The following is a 26,000-nucleotide window of genomic DNA, read 5'->3' as shown; positions in this document are numbered from 1 at the left end:
ATCATATAGTACGATTTTATTTTCCCTTTTTACCGAACGTATTCTAATGTGGAACCTCCGAGTTGTTAGTTTCCATCCAACCTCTCCCATTTTCTAAAGCTTGACGATCCCTCGTCCATTATATCAGTCGTAATAACATATATTAAATTCCTTTCGGTACTAAGGGAAACGAAGAGGATCAGTGAATTAAATGAATCAAAGAGGAAGTGCGCTTCGAAACAAAAAAGGAAATTTCTCAAAATATTATTTGTGATTAAAAAGATATATTGTGTATAAAAATATTATAAAGACTTTTACGCTATTGTATAAGTGTTACGTGAAGGTAGAAAATTCACCAGCTATAAATAACACGGAGCTTGTGCACGATGTATAATAGCTAGAAGTGATTCAGTCCCCCTCGTTGTTAAGTTGGACCACTCTAGCTCGGTTTGTAGAATATCCGTGCTTTAAAAGAGATACGCGAAAAAACTTTAATGCTCGCGCGAAGAATGATTTTTTCGACAATGAATCGAAACTTTTGCCTCTTCTCTTTGTCTTTGTTCGTGTAGATTTTTTTTTTCGTTTTTTACTACTTATTTACATCGTCCATTCACCTAGAAAATAGTTCTCAACAACGATGACAGTCAAGATTTTCGATAAATTTTTCACGATCAAGATGACGTTAGTTCACGCACAAGTATTTATTATTAATATATTTTATACTACATGATGGGTGATAATCTTTTAGGTAAAAAAATATTGCCACCACTCGTCTTACTTTTCCACTATTCTATTTATTATTATTTTTTAAAAATTAATTATTCTTATCCGTTACCGTTAATAACACTGAAAGATATCCTACTGACGTTCTTAAAATCTGCAAAAGAAAGTAAAGTAATATTTAAACGATCTTGTAATCCCTTCATTATTCTCACTTACATTGCTGAACATTTCCATCGAAATAGTACCGAATTTTCCGGCAGTTAAACGAAGTGGTATAGAAGATCGATGCATCAGGAAAAGAATATTTCGAGCATCCTTTGGAAACATATTAAACCAGTCTGACATGTATGCTGATGTGCCAATCGCAGAACTCTGTTTAACGCACATTACCATAATAAATAATTTTAATATATTAAAAATACTTTTTTTTTTTTACCTCGACGATAAGCATTTCCCCTACGTAACAATACAGGTACAATTGTACCGTGGTTACGCCTACATAGAATATAACACAAACCAGATCCTCTATGGGAAATTTATCTTCTTTTTGATCCATTATCTGTAAAATATATCCTAAATATTTGACCAAAATAAAATATAGATTTTCTGTTTTTCATTTCTTTTCTAGATTGACTTACGCGAAATAATTGAAAGGCTTGAAAACAGGCTTGAATGATGCAAGCCATTATTTGAATGAGCATCATCATGTTGAATGACTTATCGATCGATTGGGTGTACCTTAGATAATAATAATCTTGAACTTAATCAAAGTGTTTCAATGAAATAAAAATGATAGTTCGATTGACCAACCAGTTGAGATGTTCGTGTCCCTTCACGATCCATATCAATCTTTTTGTAAAATCGTTGGCCATCTCGTTCATGCCGCTCGGTAGATCTTCAAGTGCTTGCCTGAGATTGGAAATTTGTGCGCAGGCATGAAGGACGAGCATCGTGATAAACGTGTCTACGCTTATATATGATACGGTAGCGCTGTACGCCGCTACGATTTGTCCAAAACAGGAAATAATAAAAGCAAACGTTCCGCTAATGTCGTATGGAAAATAACCGGGATAGACGACCGTATGTGGGGGCTCGAATTGATCTCTTTGCATTTGCGCGATCATCAAGCTTCGTGGTATGATGTAGAGAGATATCATGCAATATGCCAATATCGTACACCATATCGATATGATTCTTGTCACTTTAGCGTTAAACAACATGACCGATCTCTCGTTTTCGCTTTTCGGTCTTTTCCAATCTTCTCCGAAGGAACGGAGAAGTGGTCTCAGTGCTGGAAAAGATTCTTTCTGTATAAAATATTTCTCTCCGTCGTATAAATCGATTCGTTATGACGTAACCAGCACAAACAACACACTTACATTCCAAATGATACCGCGTGAACAATAACTTTACACAAGCCAAGGTATTCGGTAGGATTGCTGTCGATAAAATTTCTGTCATCAATTCTAAGTCCCCCCATACCGTCAAAAGGTATGCTGACTGCGGTAGGGTGATAAATCCCAGCATTAGAAATGAATGCACAAGGAACCAATATTTCGAGAAGATCGAATCACTTTCATTGTCCTTCGAGTCCGGCCATATACCAAGTATTTGTAGATTAAATCGGTTCCAGCCAATGGCGTAATTTATATCTGCGAAGTGAACACTCGCGTTGAAGATACACAAAAGATGGAACATTTAATTAGAAAAAGCGTATATTTAAAATATTCTTTTCTCGTCCTTCTTTCTTTACGTGAAAATTGACAAGTGACACAAAATTCTACCTTCTTCGAAATCCGTTGTCATCGTAAAACGATCGTAACACGCGACGCTGTGACTATTGCGCTCTAGCTCGTCATGGGATATAGATGTCCTTCCCTTTTTCTTCGTTCAGCACGCATGCTCGTCGGACTGAAAGGAAACTATCATCCCACCACCTATTAAAAAATTTATCTATTTGGAATTTCTTAGTTCGATTATATTTTCCATTCCTTCCCTCTCTGTTTTTTTTCTCTTTTCTCCCTCTGACTTTCCCTCTTTCACCTTCTCAACGCGTTTAAATAAGCAGCCTCGTTAAATTGTCCGTTATTCGATGTTGACGATCTCATTGCATAGTGTTACGCGTAATAACGTACAGTTAACTTCGTGCCATACTCTGGGAAATAAACGCACGAGCGAATTGTATCAATTCGAGTCCAGCTGTCCTTTGAGATAACACAAAAGTTAGAAAGAGGTATTTAATTTCGTTACACTCATCACGTTTCCTAGTTACAAGAACGTTTGAATATTATACACTTCGTTAAGTTCTTTCAATATTCTATTGCAGTATTGGTTTCATTATATTAATTTAAATAACTATTTTGCAGTATTTGTACTACACGCATTTTATCAACAATTATTATTAAATTCCAAACAAAATATTACATGCTTGTACATATTAACGTATCAACGACTTTTAATTGTCTTTCTGATTCTTCGATCGCTTGTTCGTTATAAATAAAATACATTTTGTTACTCTTCTATAGGATCTTCTTTCACAGCTAATAATACTGATAAATATCCAGCGGACGTTTTCATGATCTGGAAATAAAGATAGATCAGAACGATTTGCATGTATATAATATGTTTTCGTTGGAATCTATTTGAAAAATACTCACAGCGCCAAACAATTCTAAAGATAATGGACTAAATTTTCCAATCGTAATTTGAAATGCTATTCTTGCTCGACAAATTAGTATCATCAGGCACATTGCCTTTTTTGGTGGCAGGTTGTACCATTCGCAATCGTAAGCGGAGAAAGCTATTCCTGTGCTCTGAAAGACGCAAAGTTAAAAAAATTCTTAGGTCTCTGGATAACCGAATAACTTTGTATCGACTCACCTCTACCAAAAGAGTTTCACCGACGTAACAATATATATATAAATGCAACATCGTGTATATCACGTGAATAATGAAAAATGCCTTTCCTACTATCGGCACATCTTCTTCGTGCGAGCCCATCGACTGGAAGAAAGAGAAAGATCGAAATGTTAGAACCATTATTACGACGTAATAAATATAATTTACGATACCGTGATCAAACGATATCCCGTTAGGCAGAACATAATCGTCGAAATCAAAGTTTGTCCGAGTAGCATAAGGTTGAAACAATTCTCGATTATTATGGCGAATCTTAAAACGAAAGTATCGATTAAATCGCCGATGTAAATGAAGAACCATAGCAGAAATAGAAAGAGATAGTGTACTTTAAAAAACACTGACCTGTACAGTTCGTTGTGCCTGTTCACTATAAAGCCGAGTCTGTTCTGAAACAAAGTGACGTCGCGTTTTGCTGTCTCCGCCAGTTCTTTCAAATTCAGTTGCAAGACCGACAGTTGTCCGCACAAATGCAAAACAAAAGTTGCGAAAAAAGTATCGAAGCAAGAATAAGAGATGATTGTTAAAACCGTTCCCATGAATTGTCCTATCCAAGTGATCTCGAAGTATGGACTTTTCTTGGTATCGTATGGGAAGGTTGCTGGATGCAAAAGTCCTCCTAATTCGACTTCGGAGGCATTGGCCGTATTCAAATAAATTTGAAGCGATATAAAGGCGACCATCATTATATACGCCAAAGTAGAACAAAAGAAACATAACCTCCGACTCATTTTAGCATTTTTCAGCATCGTCAAACGTTCTGGTTCCGGTAAAGTTTGAGTCCAGTCATTGACTATCTCGACGAGTAATAATCTCAAAGCTTCGACCAAGAAAAAAGTCGAACGAGTATAAATCACTCGGTTCGAATTAAATTGTGTTAAATACACAGGATAATTACCTTCTCCGTGATACCGTAAAACGAGTTGCTTGACCAAAGAGATAACTATCGGTATGTTGATGGACAAATTTTCTATAGCTTCGTCCAGAGTAGTCGAATGCAGGATCAGATCTGTCGTTTGTGGTGCACATATGAATAAAAAGGTCACGGTTGTACTCGTCCAAAAGATACTGGCTGACGTTAATCGCCAGCGTAACGTCGTCTTCGAAGGTTCGGGCCAAACTCCTAATACCGACAAGTTGAAACGATTCCAACCTATGGCGTAATCCATTTATGTTTTCAGCCGTATAAACTCGGAGAACAATAAACTCAAATTTGTCGATAGATTGACACGTGCAGTCCGATCGAACTACGACTAATTTATTTTCCCCAAAGGGTTGAATATGGCGCATGCTGTATCACGATAAAAGAAAAAAAGAAAACTGTAGCGATAGTTTTAATAAATAATTCAAAACTTTTCGACGCAACCCGTTATTTCAAAGAAGAATTGCTAATACCTGTTATTATCTATACTACCAGTTTCGCTTTGAATTTTAAGTAAATCCGAGGAAAACTTTAACGGTGAGCAAGAGACGAGCCATTAATACCAAATAAAAGAAATGTAGATAAAAGTTGTACTTTTTTTTTATCTTATTTTTTTCTTTAAACTTTCCGACGATTCGACCAAGCATTCACGTTGCGTTTATTTCCATAATTTTAGGAAGCGGGAACGATGTTTTTTTCGCGTGGAAACAACAGGTGCAGGTTCTCGTGTATTCATAAGCGAAACGAAATGATCGATCGTCCATTCAACTAACATTCGTGGTTATTGAATCGTACAGTGGTGCGTGACGAACGTAAACAAGCGGTAAGAGGAGGAAGTTCAGGTACCTTTTTTATTACGCGAATATTTCAACGAGAACATTTTCATTAACAAAACTTTCGATATATTCGAAAAAAGTCATTATTTTCTTCGACTCGTAAGATTCGAAGAACTTATTTCCTTTTTCGTTAGACACTTTTCCTTTTTAACTATTTCCTATAAGAGCACTATTTATGTTTTCGCTATACTTTACACTAAAATTAATCTTTCTGTTCCAATATTGTCAGCATAACTGAGAAATATCTCATGAAGTTCTGATGATCTATAAAAGAAATATTTGAAATAATTTATAAATTAGGTTAATACATTGTTCGCTCGCGTCGCTACACATTTTTATCGAGAACGTAATAACTTTTCTTGCAGTCATGGGATAGTAAGCGAGAAAAGATATTCTTCGATATGCCAGTGGTATTTTAACTGCGACAATTCTACGAATAACTTACGTTAGATTCTTTATTTTCATTGCATAAAAAACCGACAAGGATGTCTTCAAAATCTAGAAAGATATTATCCTAAAGAACAGACCCATTATCCTATTTATGAGATTTCTATTTCGATTTTCTTTCTATTTTTTTTCTTTTTCTTTTAAACATACACACTTACGCTACTGTATAATTCTTGCGCGAAGGTACAGAATTTATCAGCCGTGAGACACAACGGCGATCGTGCACGATGCATAATCATTAGAAGCGATTTAGCCTCCTTCGTTGTTAAATTGTACCACTCACAGTCGTAAACGGCTTGTAGAACACTCGTGCTCTGAAATACATACGTGAAAGTTCACGATTTCATAATTCTCCTTATATTTTATTCTCTTTTATTTTCCATATACACTCACCTCTGAGAGAAGTCTCTCGCCGACGTAGCAATAAAGATAAAGCTGAATTAGTACGTAAAACACGTAAAGTATTAGAAAGGATATTTCCAAGAGAAAGAGTTCATTCGATTCTCCGATTATTGACTGAAATCATGTGATATAGTATCCATGGATAGATCCATGTCACGGATCGTGGATATCCACATAGTTCATATATAATATAACGTCATTTATCATAGAAATTTGATCATCTTAATATCGTGTCTTACCAAGAGCGCCTGGAAACATTGAAAACACAATTGTACGGTACAGCCGAGCATCTGGATCAGTAGCATTACGTTGAATCGATCTTCGATCGTGTCGGCGAATCTAAACGAATCGACAAGCACTGTTTATTTAACTTTAAATTAAATTTAATTATTTTTCTTTTATTTTTTTTAACGTACCTGTTAAGATAATCGTGTTTCTCGACGATATAGATTAGCTTGGTTTTAAACTCGTCGCTTGTTCTCGGTCGCAAATTCATCAAATCTCGTTTTAGGTTTGAAAGTTGTCCACAAGTGTGAAGAACCAGCATGACAACGAAGGTGTCCACGGCTGTGTAGGATGTGGCGGCGTAGAAGGTTGCTATCAACTGAGCTACAACGGTTAGCTCGTAATTAGGACTGATACGTGTATCGTAAAGAAAATACGCACGAAATAAAACAATTCGACCGATATAAAGAGTAGCTTTCAGATCCTCCTCCATAAACGACAGAAGCAGTTTGAGAGCTTGCATGAAAAATGAATTTTTCTATAAGGAATCAAAACTTCTACCTTATCCCTACGTTTTTTCTAACTTTTGTTTCATTTTTATTTTTATATTATAATTTTTTTTGAGGTTTGTACTACTTATTTACATCGTCCATTCAGCCAGAAAACAATAGTTTTCAACAGCGAAATCGTGATGGTCATGTTACCCATCGATAGATTTTCCACGATCAAGTTGAAGTTAGTCCACACGTAAAAGAGGTTTATCGTTCGAGGTGGACAGATGAAGCACAGCATAAAGCATACTGGTATCAAAACTTTGTAGCTCGTGATTCGATCGAATCTTCTTCCGTCCGACCAAATCCCTATGAAACCCATGGTGTATCGGTTCCATCCGCAAACGTAATCGACTCCTGACGTTTCTTGCATATCCGTTGCAATTTCAATTAGCTGATTCGATCGACCTTTAATCGTACGATATTATCCAGGAAGTTTAGTTCAGTTAGCTTGTCTCTTCGAGACCCGTCGAAGAATGATTGTGATTCATCCATTTCGTATTTTTACGAATTATATCTTCCATTGTGCTTCGCTCTATAAAAGGAATAGAAATGATTTAGGAAAGTCTTACGTTTCAAGGCCAAATCGATCACGATTGTTGCAGTATCTGTAGAAAATATAATATTCGATTATATATTATTCGTATATTTACGGATTCAGAATAGTTTTCATTCGTTGATTAACTGCGCCGATATTTTTCAAAAGATTAGTTTTTTTTTTAAATATTTACGTAAAAATTATAAGTCGAGGTGTATGGAGTAGTATCTCTCTAACTCTCGTCGTTACGAAGAGTCGTCTTTTAACTAGGTTAATTTATCAACATCTTTCTATATTATGAAAATATTTTTAGATATTTTTTTTTTTTCATTTTTTTATGTGCGCGTATATTTTTTGTATACACGCAGCTCGGTACTCTCGCTCAATATAATTGATTGATGAGTGACAATAAAGGGACAGATATTTATCAGAGTATATTATCACACAACAACAAATGATTAAATTGAAAGTTTGACGAATAGTATTCATTATTAATATATTTTATACTACATCATGAGTGATAATCTCTCAGGTAAAAAAATGTTGCCACCTCTCGTCTTACTCTTTCATTATTCTATTTATTAGTATTTTTTAAAGTTAATTATTCTTATCGGTTACCGTTAATAACACTGAAAGATATCCTACTGACGTTCTTAAAATCTGCAAAAGAAATTACAGTAATATTTAAACGATCTTATAGTCTCTTCCACATAAATCATTTTCACTTACGTTGCTAAACATTTCCATCGAAAGAGTACCGAATTTTCCAGCAGTTAAACGAAGTGGTATAGAAGATCGATGCATCACGAAAAGAATGTTTCGTGCATCCTTTGGAAACATATTAAACCAGTCTGACATGTATGCTGATGTGCCAATCGCAGAACTCTGTTTAACGTACATTACCATAATAAATAATTTTAATATATTAAAAATACTTTTTTTTTTTACCTCGACGATAAGCATTTCCCCTACGTAACAATACAAGTACAGCTGTATCGTGGTTACGCTTACAAAGAATATAATAGAAATCAGCTCCTCTATAGGAAATTCATCCCCTTCGTGATCCATTATCTGTAAAAGATTTCCAAAATATTTAACCAAAATAAAACATAGATTTCCTGTTTTCCATTTCTTTTCTAGATTGACTTACGCGAAATAATTGAAAGGCTTGAAAACAGGCTTGAATGATGCAAGCCATTATTTGAATGAGCATCAGCAGGTTGAATGACTTATCGATCGATTGGGTGTACCTTAGGTAATAATAACAATGAACATAATTGTAAAATACTGCATCATCGATAAAATAAAAATGATCGTCCGAATGACCAACCAGTTGAGATGTTCGTGTCCCTTCACGATCCATATCAATCTTTTTGTAAAATCGTTGGCCATCTCGTCCATGCCGCTCGGTAGATCTTCAAGTGCTTGCCTGAGATTGGAAATTTGTGCGCAGGCATGAAGGACGAGCATCGTGATAAACGTGTCTACGCTTATATATGATACAGAAGCGCTGTACGCCGCTACGATTTGTCCGAAACAGGAAATAATAAAAGCAAACGTTCCGCTAATGTCGTATGGAAAATAACCGGGATAGACGACCGTACGTGCGGGCTCGAATTGATCTCTTTGCATTTGCGCGATCATCAAGCTTCGCGGTACGATGTAAATCGATATCATGAAATATGCCATTATCGTACACCATATCGATATTATTCTCGTCACTTTAGCATTAACCAACATGACCGATCTCTCGTTTTCGCTTTTCGGTTTTTTCCAATCTTCTCCGAAGGAACGGAGAAGTGGTCTTAGTGCTGGAAAAGATATTTTTTTTTTGTAAAATCCTTCTCTCCCTCGTACGAATCGATCCGATATGACGTAATCACAGCAAAGTCACACTTACATTCCAAACGATACCGCGTAAACAATAACTTTACACAAGCCAAAGTAATCGGTAGGATTGCCGTCGCTAAAATTTCTGTCATCACTTCTAAATCACCCCATATCATCATAAGATATGCCGACTGTGGTAGGGTGATAAATCCCAGCATAAAAAATGAATGAACAATGAACCAATATTTCGAGAAGATCGAATCACTTTCGTTCAAATCCGGCCATATACCAAGTATTTGTAGATTAAATCGGTTCCAGCCAATGGCGTAATTTATATCTGTGAAGTGAACACTCGCGTTGAAGATACGCGAAAGATCAAATATTTCATTAGAAAAAGAATATAATGAAAGTATTCTTTTCCCGTCTTTCTTTCTTTCTTTTTTTTTTGTGGAAATTTACAAATGACACAAAATTCTACCTTCTTCGGAATCCGTTGTCATCGTAAGACGATCGTAACACGCGGCCATGCGACTACTGCGCTCTAGCTCGTCATGGGATATAGATGTCCTTCCCTTTTTCTTCGTCCAGCACGCATGCTCGTCGAACTGAAATGAAACTATCATCCCACCACCTATTGAAAAATTTATCTATTTGGAAATTCTTAGTTCCATTGTACGTTCCGTTCCTTCCCTCTCTGTTTCTTTCTCTTTTCTCCCTCTGACTTGTTCCCTCTCCCTCGTTCTCAACGCGTTTAAATAAGCTGTCTCGTTAAATTTTCCGTCCTACCTTTCCGATATTCAACGCTGTATAATCTCATTGCGTACTGTCACGCGTAATTACATACATTTAAGTTCGTGCGAGATTCCAGGGAATAAAGGCACGAGCGAATTGTTTTAATTCGACTCCAAGTGTCCTTTGAGATAACACAAAAATTTGAAAGAGGTATTTAATTTCGTTACATTTATCACCTTTTCTAGTTACAAGTATAGTTTAAATATTATGCACTTCGTTACTCTTTCAATATTCTATTGCAGTGTTATTTTCATTATATTAATTTAAATAATTTTCTTTACAGTATTCGTATTACACGCATTTTATCAATAATTATTATTAAATTTTAAACAAAATATTACATGCTGGTACATATTGACGTACGAACGATTTTTAATGTCTATCGAATTAATTGATCGTTTGTGCGTTATAAACAAAATATACTTTGTTAATCTTCTACCGGATCTTCTTTCACAGCTAGTAATACCGATAAATATCCGGCGGACGTTTTCATGATCTGAAAATAAAGATAAATTGGGACGTTTTGCATGGATAGAATAGGTCCTCGTTGGAATCTCTTTTAAAAGTACTCACAGAACCAAACAATTCTAAAGACAATGGACTAAATTTTCCAGCCGTGATTTGAAATGCTACTCTTGCTCGACAAATTATTATCATCAGGCACATAGCCTTTTTTGGTGGCAAGTCGTACCACGCGCAATCGTAAGCGGAAAAAGCTATCCCAGTGCTCTGAAAAGCACGAAATTGAAAAATTCTTGGTCATTTGAGTAACAAGCTAACTTTGTATCGACTGACCTCCACCAGAAGAGTTTCACCGACGTAACAAGATATATATAAATGCAACAATGCGTATATAACGTGAATGAAGAAAAATATTATCCCTACTATCGGCAAATCTTTTTCCTGTGAGCCCATCGACTAGAAAAAAGAAAAAGATTGAAATGTTAAAACCATAATCTCCGAAAAATTATAATTTACGATACCGTGATCATACGATATCCCGTCAGGCAGAACATAATCGTCGTAATCAAAGTTTGTCCGAGTAGCATAAGGTTGAAACAATTCTCGATTATTATGGCGAATCTTAAAACGAAAGTATCAATTAAATCGCCGATGTAAACGAAGAACCATAGCAGAAATAGAAAGAGATAGTGTACTTTAAAAAACACTGACCTGTACAGTTCGTTGTGCCTGTTCACTATGAAGCCGAGTCTGTTCTGAAACAAAGTGACGTCATGCTTTGCTGTCTCCGCCAGTTCTTTCAAATTCAGTTGCAAGACCGACAGTTGTCCGCACAAATGCAAAACAAAAACTGCGAAAAAAGTATCGAAACAAGAATAAGAGATGCCTGTTAGAATCGATCCTATGAATTGTCCCATCCAAGTGATCTCGAAGTATGGACTTTTCTTGGTATCGTATGGAAAGGTTGCTGGATGCAAAAGTCCTCCTAAATCGACTTCGGAGGCACTGGTTATACTCGCATAAGTTTGAAGCGATACGAAGGCGATCAACATTGTATACGCCAGAGTGGAGCAAGAGAGAGATATCCTCCGACTGATTTTAGCATTTTTCAACATCGTCAAGCGTTCTGGTCCTGGTAAAGTCTGAGTCCAGTCGTTGACTATCTCGACCAGTAATAATCTCAAAGCTTCGAGCGAGATAAAAATGAATGAGTATAAATCATTCGGTTCGAATCAAATCGTGTTAAATACACAGGATATCGTAATTACCTTCTCCGTGATACCGCAAAACGATTTGCTTGATCAAAGCGAAAGCTATTGGTATGTTGATAGATAAATTTTCTATAGCTTCGTCCAGAGTGGTAGAATTCAAAATCAGATCTGTCGTTTGTGGTGCACATATGAATAAAAAGATCACTGTCGTGCTCGTCCAAAAGATACTGGCTGATGTTATTCGTCGGAGTAACGTCCCCTTCGAAGGTTCGGGCCAAACTCCTAATAATTCCAAGTTGAAGCGATTCCAACCTAAGGCGTAATCCATTTGTGTTTTCACTTGGTATAAACTCGGAAAAGAATAAACTGTCAAATTCGTCGATAGATTGGCACTGAGAATCCAACCGAACTGCGACTAATTTTCTTCAATAGGTTGAATATCACGCATGCTCCATCACGTTTCAAGAAGAAAAGAAAGAGGCGATAGTTTTGATGTATAAATTAAAATTTTTCGACGAAACACGTTATTTCATAAAAGACTTATAATACCAAGTATTGGTAAATCAAATCGGTTCCAGGCAATGGCGTAATTTATATCTGCGAAGTGGACACTCTCGTTGAAGATGCGCCAGCGATGGAATAATTCATTAGAAAATGAGTATTCTTAAAATATTCTTTTCTCGTGTTGCCTTTTTTTTGTTAAAATTTACACGTGACACTAAATTCTACCTTCTTCGAAATCCGCTGTCAACGTAAGACGATCGTACCACGCGGCGATGCGGCTACTGCGCTCTAGCTCGTCATTCGATATAGATGTCCTTCCCTTTTTCTTCGACCAGCACGCATGCTCGTCTTACTAAAATGAATTTCCATCCCCACTATCTGTTGAAAAATTTATCCACGTGAAACCATATAGTACGATTTTCTTTTACCTTTGTACCGAACGCAGTTAAATGGGGAACTGGTGAGTTAGTTTCCATTCAACCTTCCCCACTTTCTAACGCTTTACGATCCCTCGTCCATTATATCAAACGTATTAACGTACATTCTCTTCCTTCCGATACTATGGGGAATGAACATGATCGATGAATTGAATGAATCAAAGATGAGGTGTGCTTCGAAACAAAGGAGGGGATATCTACGGTAATTATTTGTGACTATAGAGATATTTAAATTCGTTAGACAATAATCACATTCATGGATTTCATAGGATCTCTCCGTTAAAATTTTTTAAATGGTATAATTAGTTTAATTATATTACCTAGCATTGTTAATTTTGTTACATTAACTTAAACAATTTCTTTGCAATATATTTACTTGTTTCACTTTGTTGATAATTATTGATAAATTATAAAATATTGACATGCAGGTGCTTATGAGACATGAGAACAATTTTTACTCTTGCTCGTATTTCGTTCTAAAATTTTAGAAAGAGAAGAAGGAGGGTGTTTTCTCCTGTGGGAAAAAGTGCAGAAAACGTGCATTGTAAATTCGTGAGCGAATCAAAATGGTCGACCGTGGTTCTCGTGATTTTTAAATAAAGCGGTGATGCGTGACGAACGTAGACAAATGGTAAGTGGACCTTCAGATATATTTTTTATTACGCGAATATTTTAACGAGATCATCACTAACGTGTCTCGAGTTGCTGGTTTTGAAGTATTCGAAAAAATTATATATAAAGGTCTATCGAAGAGTATCCCTCTAACGTTAGGAAACTTAAACCATCGACGCAGTTGACTCTGGTGGTTACGAGTTGTCTTTAGGCTGTGTTACTTTATCGACGTCTTTCTAGATTATGAAAATTCCTTCAGATTGTTTATTTTCCTTCCTTTCGTTTCACGCGTCTCAGTACTCTGGAGCGATGTAATTCGTTGATAAATAATAATAGAAGGACAGAAGTTTATACGAGTGTATTACCATACAACGTATAATATTGTTTACATCTTAATTGAATTTAAAGTTTTACGAATAGAATTTGTTACTAATATATACCGTGTTTTCATAAGTAATAGTCTCCCAGATAAAATAAATTTTACTATCACTTTCGCTATTCAATTTATTATTACTCCTTAAAATTAATTATTTTTCTTATCCGTTACCGTTAGTAACACCGAAAGATATCCGATTGTGGATTTCAAAATCTACAAAAGAAAATAGTATTTAAAGAATCTCGTAATTTCTTTCGCATTTGTTATATTCACTTACCTGGCTAAACATTTCCATAGAAAAAGTGCTGATTTTTCCAACCGTTAAACGAAGTGGTATAGAGGATCGATGCATCACGAAAAGAATATTTCGTGCATCTTTTGGAAACAAATTACACCACTGTGACATGTACGATGACATGCCCATTGCAGCACTCTGTTTAACGCACATCTCTATAATATATAATTACAATATATTAAAAAATTCTTTTTTACCTCGACGATAAGCATTTCCCCGACGTAACAATACAAGTATAACTGTATCAAAGTAATAAGTACATACAGTACAACAAAAATCAGCTCTTTTACAGGAAGTGTGTCCCAATCCTGTTCCATTATCTGTTAAAAATTTTCACAACGAGATGTTTGATCAAAATAAAATATAAATTTCCTTTCTTTTTTATTTTTTCTATTTCTCTTTTTTTTTTAGATTAACTTACTCGAAATAATTGAAAGGCCTCAAAGCATACTTGAACGGTGAAGCCCAGTATTTGAATGAGCAACATCATGTTAAAGGAGTTGTCGATCGATTGAGCGTACCTTAGATAATAATAATCCTGAACTTAATCAAAATGTTTCAATGAAAGAAAAATGATAGTTCGATTGACCAACCAGTTGAGATGTTCGTGTCCCTTCACGATCCATATCAATTTCTTTGTAAAATCATTGGCCATCTCGTTCATGCCGCTCGGTAGATCTTCAAGCGAATGCCTGAGGTTGGAAATTTGTGCGCAAACATGAAGAACCAACATCGTGATAAATGTGTCTACGCTTATATATGATAAGGTACCGCTGTACGCTGCTACAATTTGTCCGAAACAGGAAATTAAAAAAGCAAATGTTCCGCTAATGTCGTATGGAAAATAACCGGGAAAGACGACCGTATGCGGGGGCTCGAATTGATCTCTTTGCATTTGCGCGACAATTAAGCTTCGAGGTAGAACGTGAAGCGATACCATGAAACATGCTGATGTCGTACAGCATATCGATATAATTCTTGCCTTCTTAGCATTAACTAACATGACCGATCTTTCGTTTTGACTTTTCGGTCTCTTCCAATCTTCTACGAAGGTCCTGAGAAGTGGTCTGAGAGCTGGAAGGGATTTCCTTTTTTTATTTTATTTATTTTTTTTTTTTTTTTGTAAAATATTTTTCTCGCATAAATCGCCACAATATCGTATAAATTCACCACAAAAGTCACACTTACATTCCAAACGATATCGTGTAAACACCAACTTTATCCAACCCATGGTCACCGGTAGGATTGCTGTCGCCAAAATTTCTGTCATCAATTCTAAGTCACCCCATATCATCAGAAGATATGCCGATTGGGGTAAGGTAATAAATCCCAGCATAAAAAATGAAGGTACAATGAACCAATATTTCGAAAAGAACGAATCACTTTCATTGTCCTTCGAATCCGGCCATATACCAAGTATTTGAAAACTAAATCGGTTCCAGCCGATGGCGTAGTTTATATCTATGAAGTGAACACTCCGGTTGAAGATACACAAAAGATGGAACATTTCATTCGAAAAAGAGTATACTTAAAATATTCTTTTCTCGACTATCTTTTTTTTCGGTGAAAATTTATAAGTGAGGCAAAATTCTACCTTCTTCGGAATCCGTTGTCATCGTAAGACGATCGTAACACGCGGCGATGAGACTACTGCGCTCTAGCTCGTCACGGGATATAGATGTCCTTCCCTTTTTCTTCGTCCAGCACGCATGCCCGTCTTACTAAAATGAATTTCCATCCCCACTATCTGTTGAAAAATTTATTCATGTGAAACCATATTTTTCATATATTTCTTTTACCTTCGTACCGAACGCTGTTAAATGGGGAACTGGTGAGTTAGTTTCCATTCAACCTTCCCCACTTTCTAACGCTTTACGATCCCTCGTCCATTATATCAAACGTATTGACGTACATTCTCTTCCTTCCGATACTATGGGGAATGAACATGATCGATGAATTGAATGAATCAAAGATGAGGTGTGCTTCGAAACAAAGGAGGGGATATCTACGGTAATTATTTGTGACTATAGAGATATTTAAATTCATTAGACAATGATTACATTCATGGATTTCTTAGGATCTCTCTTTTAAAATTTTTTAAATGGTATAATTATTTTAATTATATTATCTGGCATTGTTAATTTTGTTACATTAACTTAAACAATTTCTCTGCAATATGTTTACTTGTTCCACTTTGTTGATAATTATTGATGAATTATTAAATATTGGCATGTAAGTACTTATGACATGAGAATAATTTTTATCCCTTGCTCGTATTTCGTTTTCTTATTTTAGGAAGAAAAGGAGGGTGTTTTCTTTCGTGGGAAAAGGTGCAGAAAACGTGCATTGTAAATTCGTGAGCGAATCAAAATGGTCGACCGTAGTTCTCGTGGTTATTAAATGAAGCGGTGATGCGTGACGAACATAAGGACAAATGGTAGGTGGACTTTCAGATATATTTTTTATTACGCGAATATTTTAACGAGATCATCACTAACGTGTCTCGAGTTGCTGGTTTTAAAGTATTCGATAAAATTATATATAAAGATCTATCGAAGAGTATCCCTCTAACGTTAGGAAACTTAAACCATCGACGCAGTTGACTCTGGTGGTTACGAGTTGTCTTTAGGCTGTGTTACTTTATCGACGTCTTCCTAGATTATGAAAACTCCTTCATATTGTTTATTTTCTTTCCTTTCGTTTCACGCGTCTCAGTACTCTGGAGCGATGTAATTCGTTGATAAATAATAATAGAAGGACAGAAGTTTATACGAGTGTATTACCATACAACGTATAATATTGTTTACATCTTAATTGAATTTAAAGTTTTACGAATAGAATTTGTTACTAATATATACCGTGTTTTCATACGTGATAGTCTCCCAGATAAAATAAATTTTACTATCACTTTCGCTATTCAATTTATTATTACTCCTTAAAATTAATTATTTTTCTTATCCGTTACCGTTAGTAACACCGAAAGATATCCGATTGTGGATTTCAAAATCTACAAAAGAACATAGTATTTAAAGAATCTCGTAATTTCTTTCGCATTTGTTATATTCACTTACCTGGCTAAACATTTCCATAGAAAAAATGCCAATTTTTCCAACCGTTAAACGAAGTGGTATAGAGGATCGCTGCATCACGAAAAGAATATTTCGTGCATCTTTTGGAAACAAATCACACCACTGTGACATGTACGATGACATACCCATTGCAGCACTCTGTTTAACGCACATCTCTATAATATATAATTACAATATATTAAAAAATTCTTTTTTACCTCGACGATAAGCATTTCCCCGACGTAACAATACAGATACAATTGTACCAAAGTAACAATTACGAAGAATACAATAAAGAACAGCTGTTCTACAGGAAATTCGTCCCCGTCGTGTTTCATTATCTGTAAAAATATACATCTTTTTCAATATCTAAAAATGTATATCTAAATTTTCACAAACGAGCTTTACAAGAATAAAATATAAGTATCTTTTCTTTCTTTTTTCTTTTTTTTAAATCGACTTACGCGAAATAATTGAAAGGTCTGAAAGCACACTTGAATGATGCAAGCCAATATTTGAATGAGCATCAACACGTTAAAGGAGTTGTCGATCGATTGGGAGTACCTTAGATAATAATAACAAAGAACTTAAACAAAATGCTGCAACATTGATGAAATAAAAATGATTCTTCGATTGACCAACCAGATGAGATGTTCGTGTCTCTTCACGATCTGTGTCAATTTCGTTGTAAAATCATTTGCTATATCGGTCATGCTATTCGATAGATTTTCAAGCGAATGCCTCAGGTTGGAAAATTGTGCGCAAGCATGAAGGACGAGCATCGTAATAAATGTGTCTACGGTTATATATGACACGGTAGCGCTGTACGCCGCTACGATTTGCCCGAAACAGGAAATTAAAAAAGCAAATGTTCCGCTAATATCGTATGGAAAATAACCTGGATAGAGGACCGTACGTGGGGGCTCGAATTGATCTCTTTGCATTTGCGCGATCGTCAAGCTTCGAGGTAGAATATAAATCGATGTCATGAAATATGCTAATGACGTACACCATATCGATATGATTCTTGCCTTCTTAGCGTTAACCATCATGACCGATCTTTCGTCTTGGCTTTTCGGTCTCTTCCAATCTTCTACGAAGGATCTGAGAAGTGGTCTGAGAGCTAGAAAAGATTTCCTTTTTTTCTTTTATTTTCCCTATTTTTGTAAAAATTTCTCTTCCTCGCATAGACCGTTGCGCTACGACATAATCACCACAAAAGATACACTTACATTCCAAATGATATCGTGCGAACAACAACTTTATGCAAGACATGGTAACCGGTACGTTTGCCGTCGCCAAAATATCTGTCATCAGTTCCAAGTCACCCCATATCGTCAATAGGTATGCTGTCTGCGGTAGGGTGATAAATCCCAGCATAAAAAATGAATGTAGAATGAACCAATATTTCGAGAAGGTAGGATCACTTTCATTGTTCTTCGAATCCGGCCATATACCGAGTATTTGAAAACTAAATCGGTTCCAGCCGATTGCATAATTTATATCTGCGAAGTGAACACTCGCGTTGAAGATACTCAAAAGGTGGAACATTTAATTAGAAAAAGAGTATACTTAAAATATTCTTTTCTCGACTATCTTTTTTATGCTGAAAATTTACATGTGACACAAAATTCTACCTTCTTCGGAATTCGTTGTCATCGTAAGACGATCGTAACACGCGGCGATGCGACTACTGCGCTCTGGCTAGTCATGGGATATAGATGTCCTTCCCTTTTTCTTCGTCCAGCACGCATGCTCGTTGGACTGAAAGGAAACTATCATCTCCCCACCTATTGAAAAATTTATCTATTTGGAATTTCTTACTTCGATTGTATTTTCCCCTCCCTTTCCTTCTCTCTCTCTCTCTCTCTCTCTATTTCTCTTTCCTTTCTCCCTCTCTTCCTCCCGTCCACCCACTCTGTCGCTCTCTCTCCTTCATTCTCTCCCTTCCTTTCTCCCTGTCCCTCATTCTCAACGCGTTTAAATAAGCAGTCTCGTTAAAATTTCCGTCCTACCTTCCCGATATTCATTGCTGTACGATCTCTTTGCGTACTGTTACGCGTAATTTCATACATTAAAGTTCGTGCAATCTCCAGGGTATAAACGCACGGGCAAATTGTATTAATTCGAATCCAAGTGCCTTTTGAAATAACACAAAAATTTGAAAGAGGTAATTAGTTTCTTTACATTTATCACGTTTGCTAGTTACAAGAACGTTTAAATATTGTAGGATAAACTCTTTCAATATTCTGTTGCAGTGGAATTCTCATTATATTAATCTAAATAATTTTGTCGCAGTATTTTTACTACTCGCATTTTATCGATAATTATTATTAAATTATAAGCAAAATATTTCATGCTGGTATATATTAACGTACTAATGATTTTCAATGTCTTTCGAATTCATCGATCGTTTATGCGTCATAAATTAAATATATTTTGTTTATTTTCTGTCGAATCTTCTGTCACAACTAGTAATACCGATAAATATCCGGCGGACGTTTCCATGATCTGGAAATAAGGATAAATTGGGACGTTTTGCATGTATACAGTATGTTTTTGTTAGAATCTATTTTAAAAGTACTCACAGCACCAAACAATTCTAAAAAAATGGATTAAATTTTCCAGCCGTGATTTGAAATGCTATTCTTGCTCGACGAATTACTATTATTAGTCGCATAGCCTTTATTGTTGGCACATCGTACCACGCACAATCGTAAGCGGGAAAAGCTATTCCAGTGCTCTGAAAAGCACGAAGTTGAAAAATTCTTGGGCCTTTGAATAACAGGTCAACATTGTGTCGACTCACTTCTATCAGAGGAGTTTTCCTGACGTAATTATATATATATATAAATGCAACATCGTGTATATCACATGCTAATACTCGTCATTTTTGACTCTTTATCCTACCGATCTTGCTTTGTATTTTAAGTAAATCTCAAGAAAACTTTGACGTAGGACAAGAGGCGAGTCATTAATATCAAATAAAAAAAAAGGTTTCGTAGATGGAAGTTCTTTTTTTCTTTCCTTTTTTCTTAAAATTTTTTCTTTCCCGCGGTTTCGAACACGCTTTCATATTGCATTTTTTTCCGTAATTTTGGGAATGAAGGGAGATATTTTTTTCCCGTAGAAACAGCAGGTGCATGTTTTCGTGAATTCGTTGACGAAAAGAAATGATCGATCGTCCATTCATTTCACCAACATTCTCGTGCTTATTGAGTCGAACAATGGTGCTTGACGAACGTAAACAAGCGGTAACAGAAGGAAGTTTAGGTATCTTTCTTATTACGCGAATATTTCAACGAGAACATTTTCATTAATACAACTTCCGATATATCCGAAAAAATTATTATTTTCGTCGACCCGTAAGGTTTTCACCATTTCCTTTTTCGTTATGCTTTACACTTGTAAAATTAATCTTTCTGTTCCGATACCGTCAGCAATACCGAAAGATGGCCCATTAGTACGTAAAACATGTAAAGTATTAGAAAGGATACTTCCAAGAGAAAGAGTTCATTTAGTCCTCCGATTATTGGCTGAAATCATATGATATAATATCCATTCATAGAAACATATCATAGATCATAGATATCCAAATTGTATCATCTTATTACCATGCCTTACCACGAATGCTTAGAAACATTGCAAGCACAGTTATATAATGATACAGTCGAGCATTCGAATCAACAGGATTATTTTCAATTGATCTTCGATCGTATCGGCAAATCTAAACAATTTGACAAACACATTTACTTAAGTTGTAATTAAATCTGATTTTTTTCTTTTTTTTTTTTAACATATCTGTTAAGATAATATGTGAAAATTTTGCAAAAATTTTGTTTACTTTTTAACATTTACGTAGAAATGAAATAAAAATTATAAATAAAGATGTATCGAACAGTATCCCTCTAAAGTTGAAAAACTTAAACCATCGACGCAGTTGACTCTGGTGGTTACGAGTTGTCTTTAGGCTGTGTTACTTTATCGACGTCTTCCTAGATTATGAAAATTTCTTCAGATTGTTTATTTTCTTTCCTTTCGTTTCACGCGTCTCAGTACTCTGGAGCGATGTAATTCGTTGATAAATAATAATAGAAGGACAGAGGTTTATACGAGTGTATTACCATACAACGTATAATATTGTTTACATCTTAGTTAAATTTAAAGTTTTACTATAGTATTTGTTACTAATATATACTATGCTTTATTAAAGATATACATATACTTTTTTTATAGTTTTCTACATAAAATAAATTTTGTCACTTTCACTATTCTATTTATTATCATCTTTTAAAGTTAATTATTTTTTTTATCCGTTACCGTTAATAACACTGATAGATATCCTACTGTGCTTCTCAAAATCTACGAATGAAAATAAAGAAATATTTAAACGATCTTGTAATCTCTTCTTTATTCATTATATTCACTTACCTGGCTAAACGTTTCCATCGAAAACGTGCCGATTTTACCAAACGTTAAGCGAAGTGGTATAGAACATCGATGCATCACGAAAAAAATATTTCGTGCATCCTTTGGAAATAAATTGTACCACTGGGACATGTATGCAGATGTGCCAATTGCAGAACTCTAACACATATTCCCATTATATATAATTTTAATACATAAAAGATATTCTTTTTTTTTTTACCTCGACGATAAGCATTTCTCCGGCGTAACAATACAAGTATAACTGTATCAAAGTAATAAGTACATACAGTACAACAAAAATCAGCTCTTCTACAGGAAATTTGTCCCCGTCCTGTTCCATTATCTGTTAAAAATTTCCACAACGAGTTGTTTGATCAAAATAAAATATAAATTTCCTTTCTTTTTTATTTTTTCTATTTCTCTTTTTTTTTTTTTTAGATTAACTTACTCGAAATAATTGAAAGGCCTCAAAGCATACTTGAACGGTGAAGCCCAGTATTTGAATGAGCAACATCATGTTAAAGGAGTTGTCGATCGATTGTGCGTACCTTAGATAATAATAATCTTGAACTTAATCAAAATGTTTCAATGAAATAAAAATGATAGTTCGATTGACCAACCAGTTGAGATGTTCGTGTCCCTTCACGATCCATATCAATTTCTTTGTAAAATCATTGGCCATCTCGTTCGTGCCGCTCGATAGATCTTCAAGCGAATGCCTGAGGTTGGAAATTTGTGCGCAAACATGAAGAACCAGCATCGTGATAAACGTGTCTACGCTTATATATGATAAGGTACCGCTGTACGCTGCTACAATCTGTCCAAAACAGGAAATTAAAAAAGCAAATGTTCCTCTAATGTCGTATGGAAAATAACCGGGATAGACGACCGTATGTGGGGGCTCGAATTGATCTCTTTGCATTTGCGCGACCATTAGGCTTCGAGGTAGAACGTGAATCGTTACCATGAAACATGCTGATGTCGTACAGCATATCGATATGATTCTTGCCTTTTTAGCATTAACCAACATGACGGATCTCTCGTCTTGACTTTTCGGTCTCTTCCAATCTTCTACGAAGGACCTGAGAAGTGGTCTGAGAGCTAGAAGAGATTTCCTTTTTTTCCTTTTATTTTTCTTTTTTTTTGTAAAATATTTCTCTTTCTCGTATAAATCGCCGCACTATAACGTATTCACCACAAAAGTCACACTTACATTCCAAACGATATCGTGTGAACACTAACTTTATCCAACCCATGGTCACCGGTAGGATTGCCATTGCCAAAATTTCTACCATCAATTCTAAGTCACCCCATATCATCAGAAGATATACAAATTGGGGTAGGGTGATAAATCCCAGCATAAAAAATGAAGGTACAATGAACCAATATTTCGAGAAGATCGAATCGCTTTCATTCTCCTTCGAATCCGGCCATATACCCAGTATTTGAAAACTAAATCGGTTCCAGCCGACGGCGTAATTTATATCTACGAAGTGAACACTCCCGTTCAAGATACCCAAAAGGTGGAACATTTAATTAGAAAAAGAGTATACTTAAAATATTCTTTTCTCGACTATCTTTTTTTTGGTGAATATTTACAAATGACACAAAATTCTACCTTCTTCGGAATCCGTTGTCATCGTAAGACGATCGTAACACGCGGCCATGCGACTACTGCGCTCTAGCTCGTCATGGGATATAGATGTCCTTCCCTTTTTCTTCGTCCAGCACGCATGCTCGTCGAACTGAAATGAAACTATCATCCCCCATCTATTGAAAAATTTATCTATTTGGAATTTCTTACGTCGATTGTATTTTCCCCTCCCTTTCCCTCTCTCTCTCTCTCTCTCTCTCTCTCTCTCTCTCTCTCTCTCTCTATTCTCTTTCCTTTCTCCCTGTCTTCCTCCCTTCCACCCACTCTGTCGCTCTCTCTCCTTCATTCTCTCCCTTCCTTTCTCCCTGTTCCTCGTTCTCAACGCGTTTAAATAAGCAGCCTCGTTAAACTTTCCGTCCTACCTTCCCGATATTCATTGCTGTACGATCTCTTTGCGTACTGTTACGCGTAATTTCATACATTAAATTCGTGCAATCTCCAGAGTATAAACGCACGGGCAAATTGTATTAATTCGAATCCAAGTGTCCTTTGAAATAACACAAAAATTTGAAAGAGGTATTTAATTTCTTTACATTTATCACGCTTCCTAGTTACAAGAACGTTTAAATATTGTAGGATAAACTCTTTCAATATTCTATTGCAGTGGAATTCTCATTATATTAATCTAAATAATTTTGTTGCAGTATTTTTACTACTCGCATTTTATCGATAATTATTATTAAATTATAAACAAAATATTACATGCTAGTACATATTAACGTACGAACGATTTTTAATGTCTTTCGGATTCATGAATCGCTTGTTCGTTATAAACAAAATATATTTCTTTACTCTTCCACCGGACCTTCTTTTACAGCTAGTAATACCGATAAATATCCGGCGGACGTTTTCATAATCTGGAAATAATTATACATCGAAACGTTTTGCATGTATAAAATATGTTTTCGTTGGAATCTATTTGAAAAGTACTCACAGCACCAAACAGTTCTAAAGAAAATGGACTGAATTTCCCAGCCGTGATTTGAAATGCTATTCTTGCTCGACAAATTACTATCATCAGGCACATTGCCTTTTTTGGTGGCAAGTCGTACCATACGCAATCGTAAGCGGAGAAAGCTATTCCAGTGCTCTGAAAGGCACGAAGTTGAAAAATTCTTGGGTCTTTGAGTAACCGTCCAACTTTGTATCGACTCACCTCTATCAGAAGAGTTTCACCGACGTAACAATATATGTATAAATGCAACATCGTGTATATCACGTGAATGATGAAAAATATCATTCCTACTATCGGCAAATCTTGTTCCTGCGAGCCTATCGACTAGAAAAGAGAAAAGGTTCGAAATGTTAAAACCATTATTATCTCGTGATAAATGTAATTTACGATACCGTGATCATACGATATCCCGTCAAGCAAAACATAGCCGTCGAAATCAAAGTTTGTCCGAGTAGAGTAAGGTTGAAACAACTCTCTACTATTAAGGCGAATCTTAAAACGAAAGATCGATTAAACTCCCGACAAAAGTGAAGGACGATAGAAAAGAATCGACAGAAATAGTGTACTTTAAGAAACACTGACCTGTACAGTTCGTTGTGCCTGTTCACAATGAAGCCGAGTTTATTCTGAAATAAACTGATGTCACGTTTTGCTACCTCTGCCAATTCTTTCAAATTCAGTTGCAAGACCGACAGTTGTCCGCACAAATGCAAAACAAAAACTGCGAGAAAAGTATCGAAGCAAGAGTAACAAATGGCCGTCAGAACCGTTCCCATGAATTGTCCCATCCAAGTGATCTCGAAGTAGGGACTTTTCTTGATGTCGTACGGGAAGGTTGCTGGATGCAAAAGTCCTCCTAGATCGACTTCGGAGGCACTGGCCATATTCGCATAAGTTTGAAGCGATATGAAGGCGGTCAACATTAGGTATGTCAGAGTGGAACAAAAAAGAGATATCCTTCGACTCATTTTAGCATTTTTCAACATCGTCAAGCGTTCTGGTTCCGGTAAGGACTGAGCCCAATCGTTGACTATGTCGACGAGTAATGATTTTAAAGCTTCGATCGAGAAAAACGTGAACGAGTTTAAATCATTCAGTTAAATCGTTTCGAATCGAATCGAATTAAATACACAAGACATCGTAATTACCTTCTCCGTGATACCGCAAAACGATTTGCTTGATCAAAGCGAAAGCTATTGGTATGTTGATGGATAAATTTTCTATAGCTTCGTCCAGAGTGGTAGAATTCAAAATCAGATCTGTCGTTTGTGGCGCACATATGAATAAAAATGTCACGGTCGTGCTCGTCCAAAAGATTCCGGCTGACGTTAATCGCCAGAGTAACGTCGTCTTCGAAGGTTCGGGCCAAACTCCTAATACCGACAAGTTGAAACGATTCCACCCTATTGCGTAATCCATTTGTGTCTTCACACGTATAAATCGCAGAAGAATGAACTGTCAAATTCTTTGATAGATTGGCACCGAGAGTCCGACCGAACTGCGACTAATTTGTTTTCTCCAAAGGGTTGAATATCGCGCATGCTCCATCACGATAAAGAAGAAATAGAAAGCAGTAGCGATAGTTTTAATGAGTTGCTCAAAACTTTTGTACGGAACCCGTCATTTCAGAACAGAACTGCTAATACCCGTCATTTTCGATTCTTTGTCCTACCAATCTTGCTTTGAATTTTGAGTAAATCTCAAGAAAACTTTGACGGTGGACTAGAGACGAGCCATTAATACGAAATAAAAAGAAAGGTTTCGTAGATGAAAGTTTTTCTTTTCTCCTTTTTTTCTCTTTTTTTTTTGTTCTTTAAATTTTTTTCTTTCCTGCGGT

General features: G+C 35.8%; 7 protein-coding genes across 12 annotated transcripts in view; 1 reads left to right on the top strand and 6 right to left on the bottom strand.

Annotated features, from left to right (window-relative positions):
* LOC127062712 (uncharacterized) overlaps window positions 1–26,000 on the top strand; it is a 136,459-nt gene that overhangs the window by 82,567 nt on the left and 27,892 nt on the right. For 2 of the 6 annotated variants that reach the window (XM_050991386.1, XM_050991382.1), the window contains exon 3: window positions 16,354–16,495. The exons of the other annotated variants lie outside the window; for them this stretch is intronic. The gene's annotated coding sequence lies outside the window, so the exon portion shown is untranslated. The remainder of the gene's footprint in view (window positions 1–16,353; window positions 16,496–26,000) is intronic. 6 annotated transcript variants of the gene reach the window in all.
* Window positions 656–12,228, bottom strand: LOC127062169 (uncharacterized). Its single transcript, XM_050989920.1, has 13 exons — window positions 11,892–12,228; window positions 11,335–11,809; window positions 11,145–11,244; window positions 10,957–11,079; window positions 10,735–10,890; window positions 10,601–10,657; window positions 9,848–10,016; window positions 9,440–9,706; window positions 8,870–9,350; window positions 8,690–8,789; window positions 8,488–8,610; window positions 8,269–8,424; window positions 656–856 (listed from the first exon to the last, which is right to left on the bottom strand). The coding sequence occupies exons 1-13, from the start codon at window positions 12,160–12,162 to the stop codon at window positions 794–796; spliced, it is 2,541 nt and encodes an 846-aa protein (XP_050845877.1). The 5' UTR covers window positions 12,163–12,228; the 3' UTR covers window positions 656–793.
* Window positions 2,728–4,787, bottom strand: LOC127062723 (odorant receptor 13a-like). The gene is made up of 6 exons (XM_050991407.1): window positions 4,517–4,787; window positions 3,964–4,438; window positions 3,774–3,873; window positions 3,583–3,705; window positions 3,360–3,515; window positions 2,728–3,282 (listed from the first exon to the last, which is right to left on the bottom strand). The coding sequence occupies exons 1-6, from the start codon at window positions 4,785–4,787 to the stop codon at window positions 3,214–3,216; spliced, it is 1,194 nt and encodes a 397-aa protein (XP_050847364.1). The 3' UTR covers window positions 2,728–3,213.
* On the bottom strand, window positions 5,545–7,076 carry LOC127062744 (odorant receptor 13a-like). Its single transcript, XM_050991441.1, has 4 exons — window positions 6,642–7,076; window positions 6,465–6,564; window positions 6,217–6,339; window positions 5,545–6,137 (listed from the first exon to the last, which is right to left on the bottom strand). Exons 1-4 carry the CDS (start codon window positions 6,971–6,973, stop codon window positions 5,964–5,966), a joined length of 729 nt encoding a protein of 242 aa, XP_050847398.1. The 5' UTR covers window positions 6,974–7,076; the 3' UTR covers window positions 5,545–5,963.
* Window positions 13,911–19,924, bottom strand: LOC127062168 (uncharacterized). Its single transcript, XM_050989919.1, has 13 exons — window positions 19,715–19,924; window positions 18,359–19,637; window positions 17,769–18,249; window positions 17,591–17,690; window positions 17,345–17,467; window positions 17,130–17,285; window positions 15,653–15,752; window positions 15,247–15,519; window positions 14,652–15,132; window positions 14,480–14,579; window positions 14,256–14,378; window positions 14,041–14,196; window positions 13,911–13,976 (listed from the first exon to the last, which is right to left on the bottom strand). Exons 2-13 carry the CDS (start codon window positions 18,675–18,677, stop codon window positions 13,911–13,913), a joined length of 2,478 nt encoding a protein of 825 aa, XP_050845876.1. The 5' UTR covers window positions 18,678–19,637; window positions 19,715–19,924.
* LOC127062740 (odorant receptor 67c-like) lies at window positions 21,387–22,682 on the bottom strand. The gene is made up of 5 exons (XM_050991436.1): window positions 22,175–22,682; window positions 22,003–22,102; window positions 21,775–21,897; window positions 21,558–21,713; window positions 21,387–21,488 (listed from the first exon to the last, which is right to left on the bottom strand). The coding sequence occupies exons 1-5, from the start codon at window positions 22,582–22,584 to the stop codon at window positions 21,423–21,425; spliced, it is 855 nt and encodes a 284-aa protein (XP_050847393.1). The 5' UTR covers window positions 22,585–22,682; the 3' UTR covers window positions 21,387–21,422.
* Window positions 23,949–25,582, bottom strand: LOC127062724 (odorant receptor 13a-like). The gene is made up of 6 exons (XM_050991408.1): window positions 25,312–25,582; window positions 24,746–25,220; window positions 24,556–24,655; window positions 24,365–24,487; window positions 24,143–24,298; window positions 23,949–24,065 (listed from the first exon to the last, which is right to left on the bottom strand). The coding sequence occupies exons 1-6, from the start codon at window positions 25,580–25,582 to the stop codon at window positions 23,997–23,999; spliced, it is 1,194 nt and encodes a 397-aa protein (XP_050847365.1). The 3' UTR covers window positions 23,949–23,996.

This window comes from Vespula vulgaris, chromosome 3 (genome assembly GCF_905475345.1).
Source record: "Vespula vulgaris chromosome 3, iyVesVulg1.1, whole genome shotgun sequence".
NCBI classification, from domain to species: Eukaryota; Metazoa; Arthropoda; class Insecta; order Hymenoptera; family Vespidae; genus Vespula; species Vespula vulgaris.
Note: the sequence above shows the minus strand (reverse complement) of the source record. Positions and strands in the feature narration are given on the sequence as shown.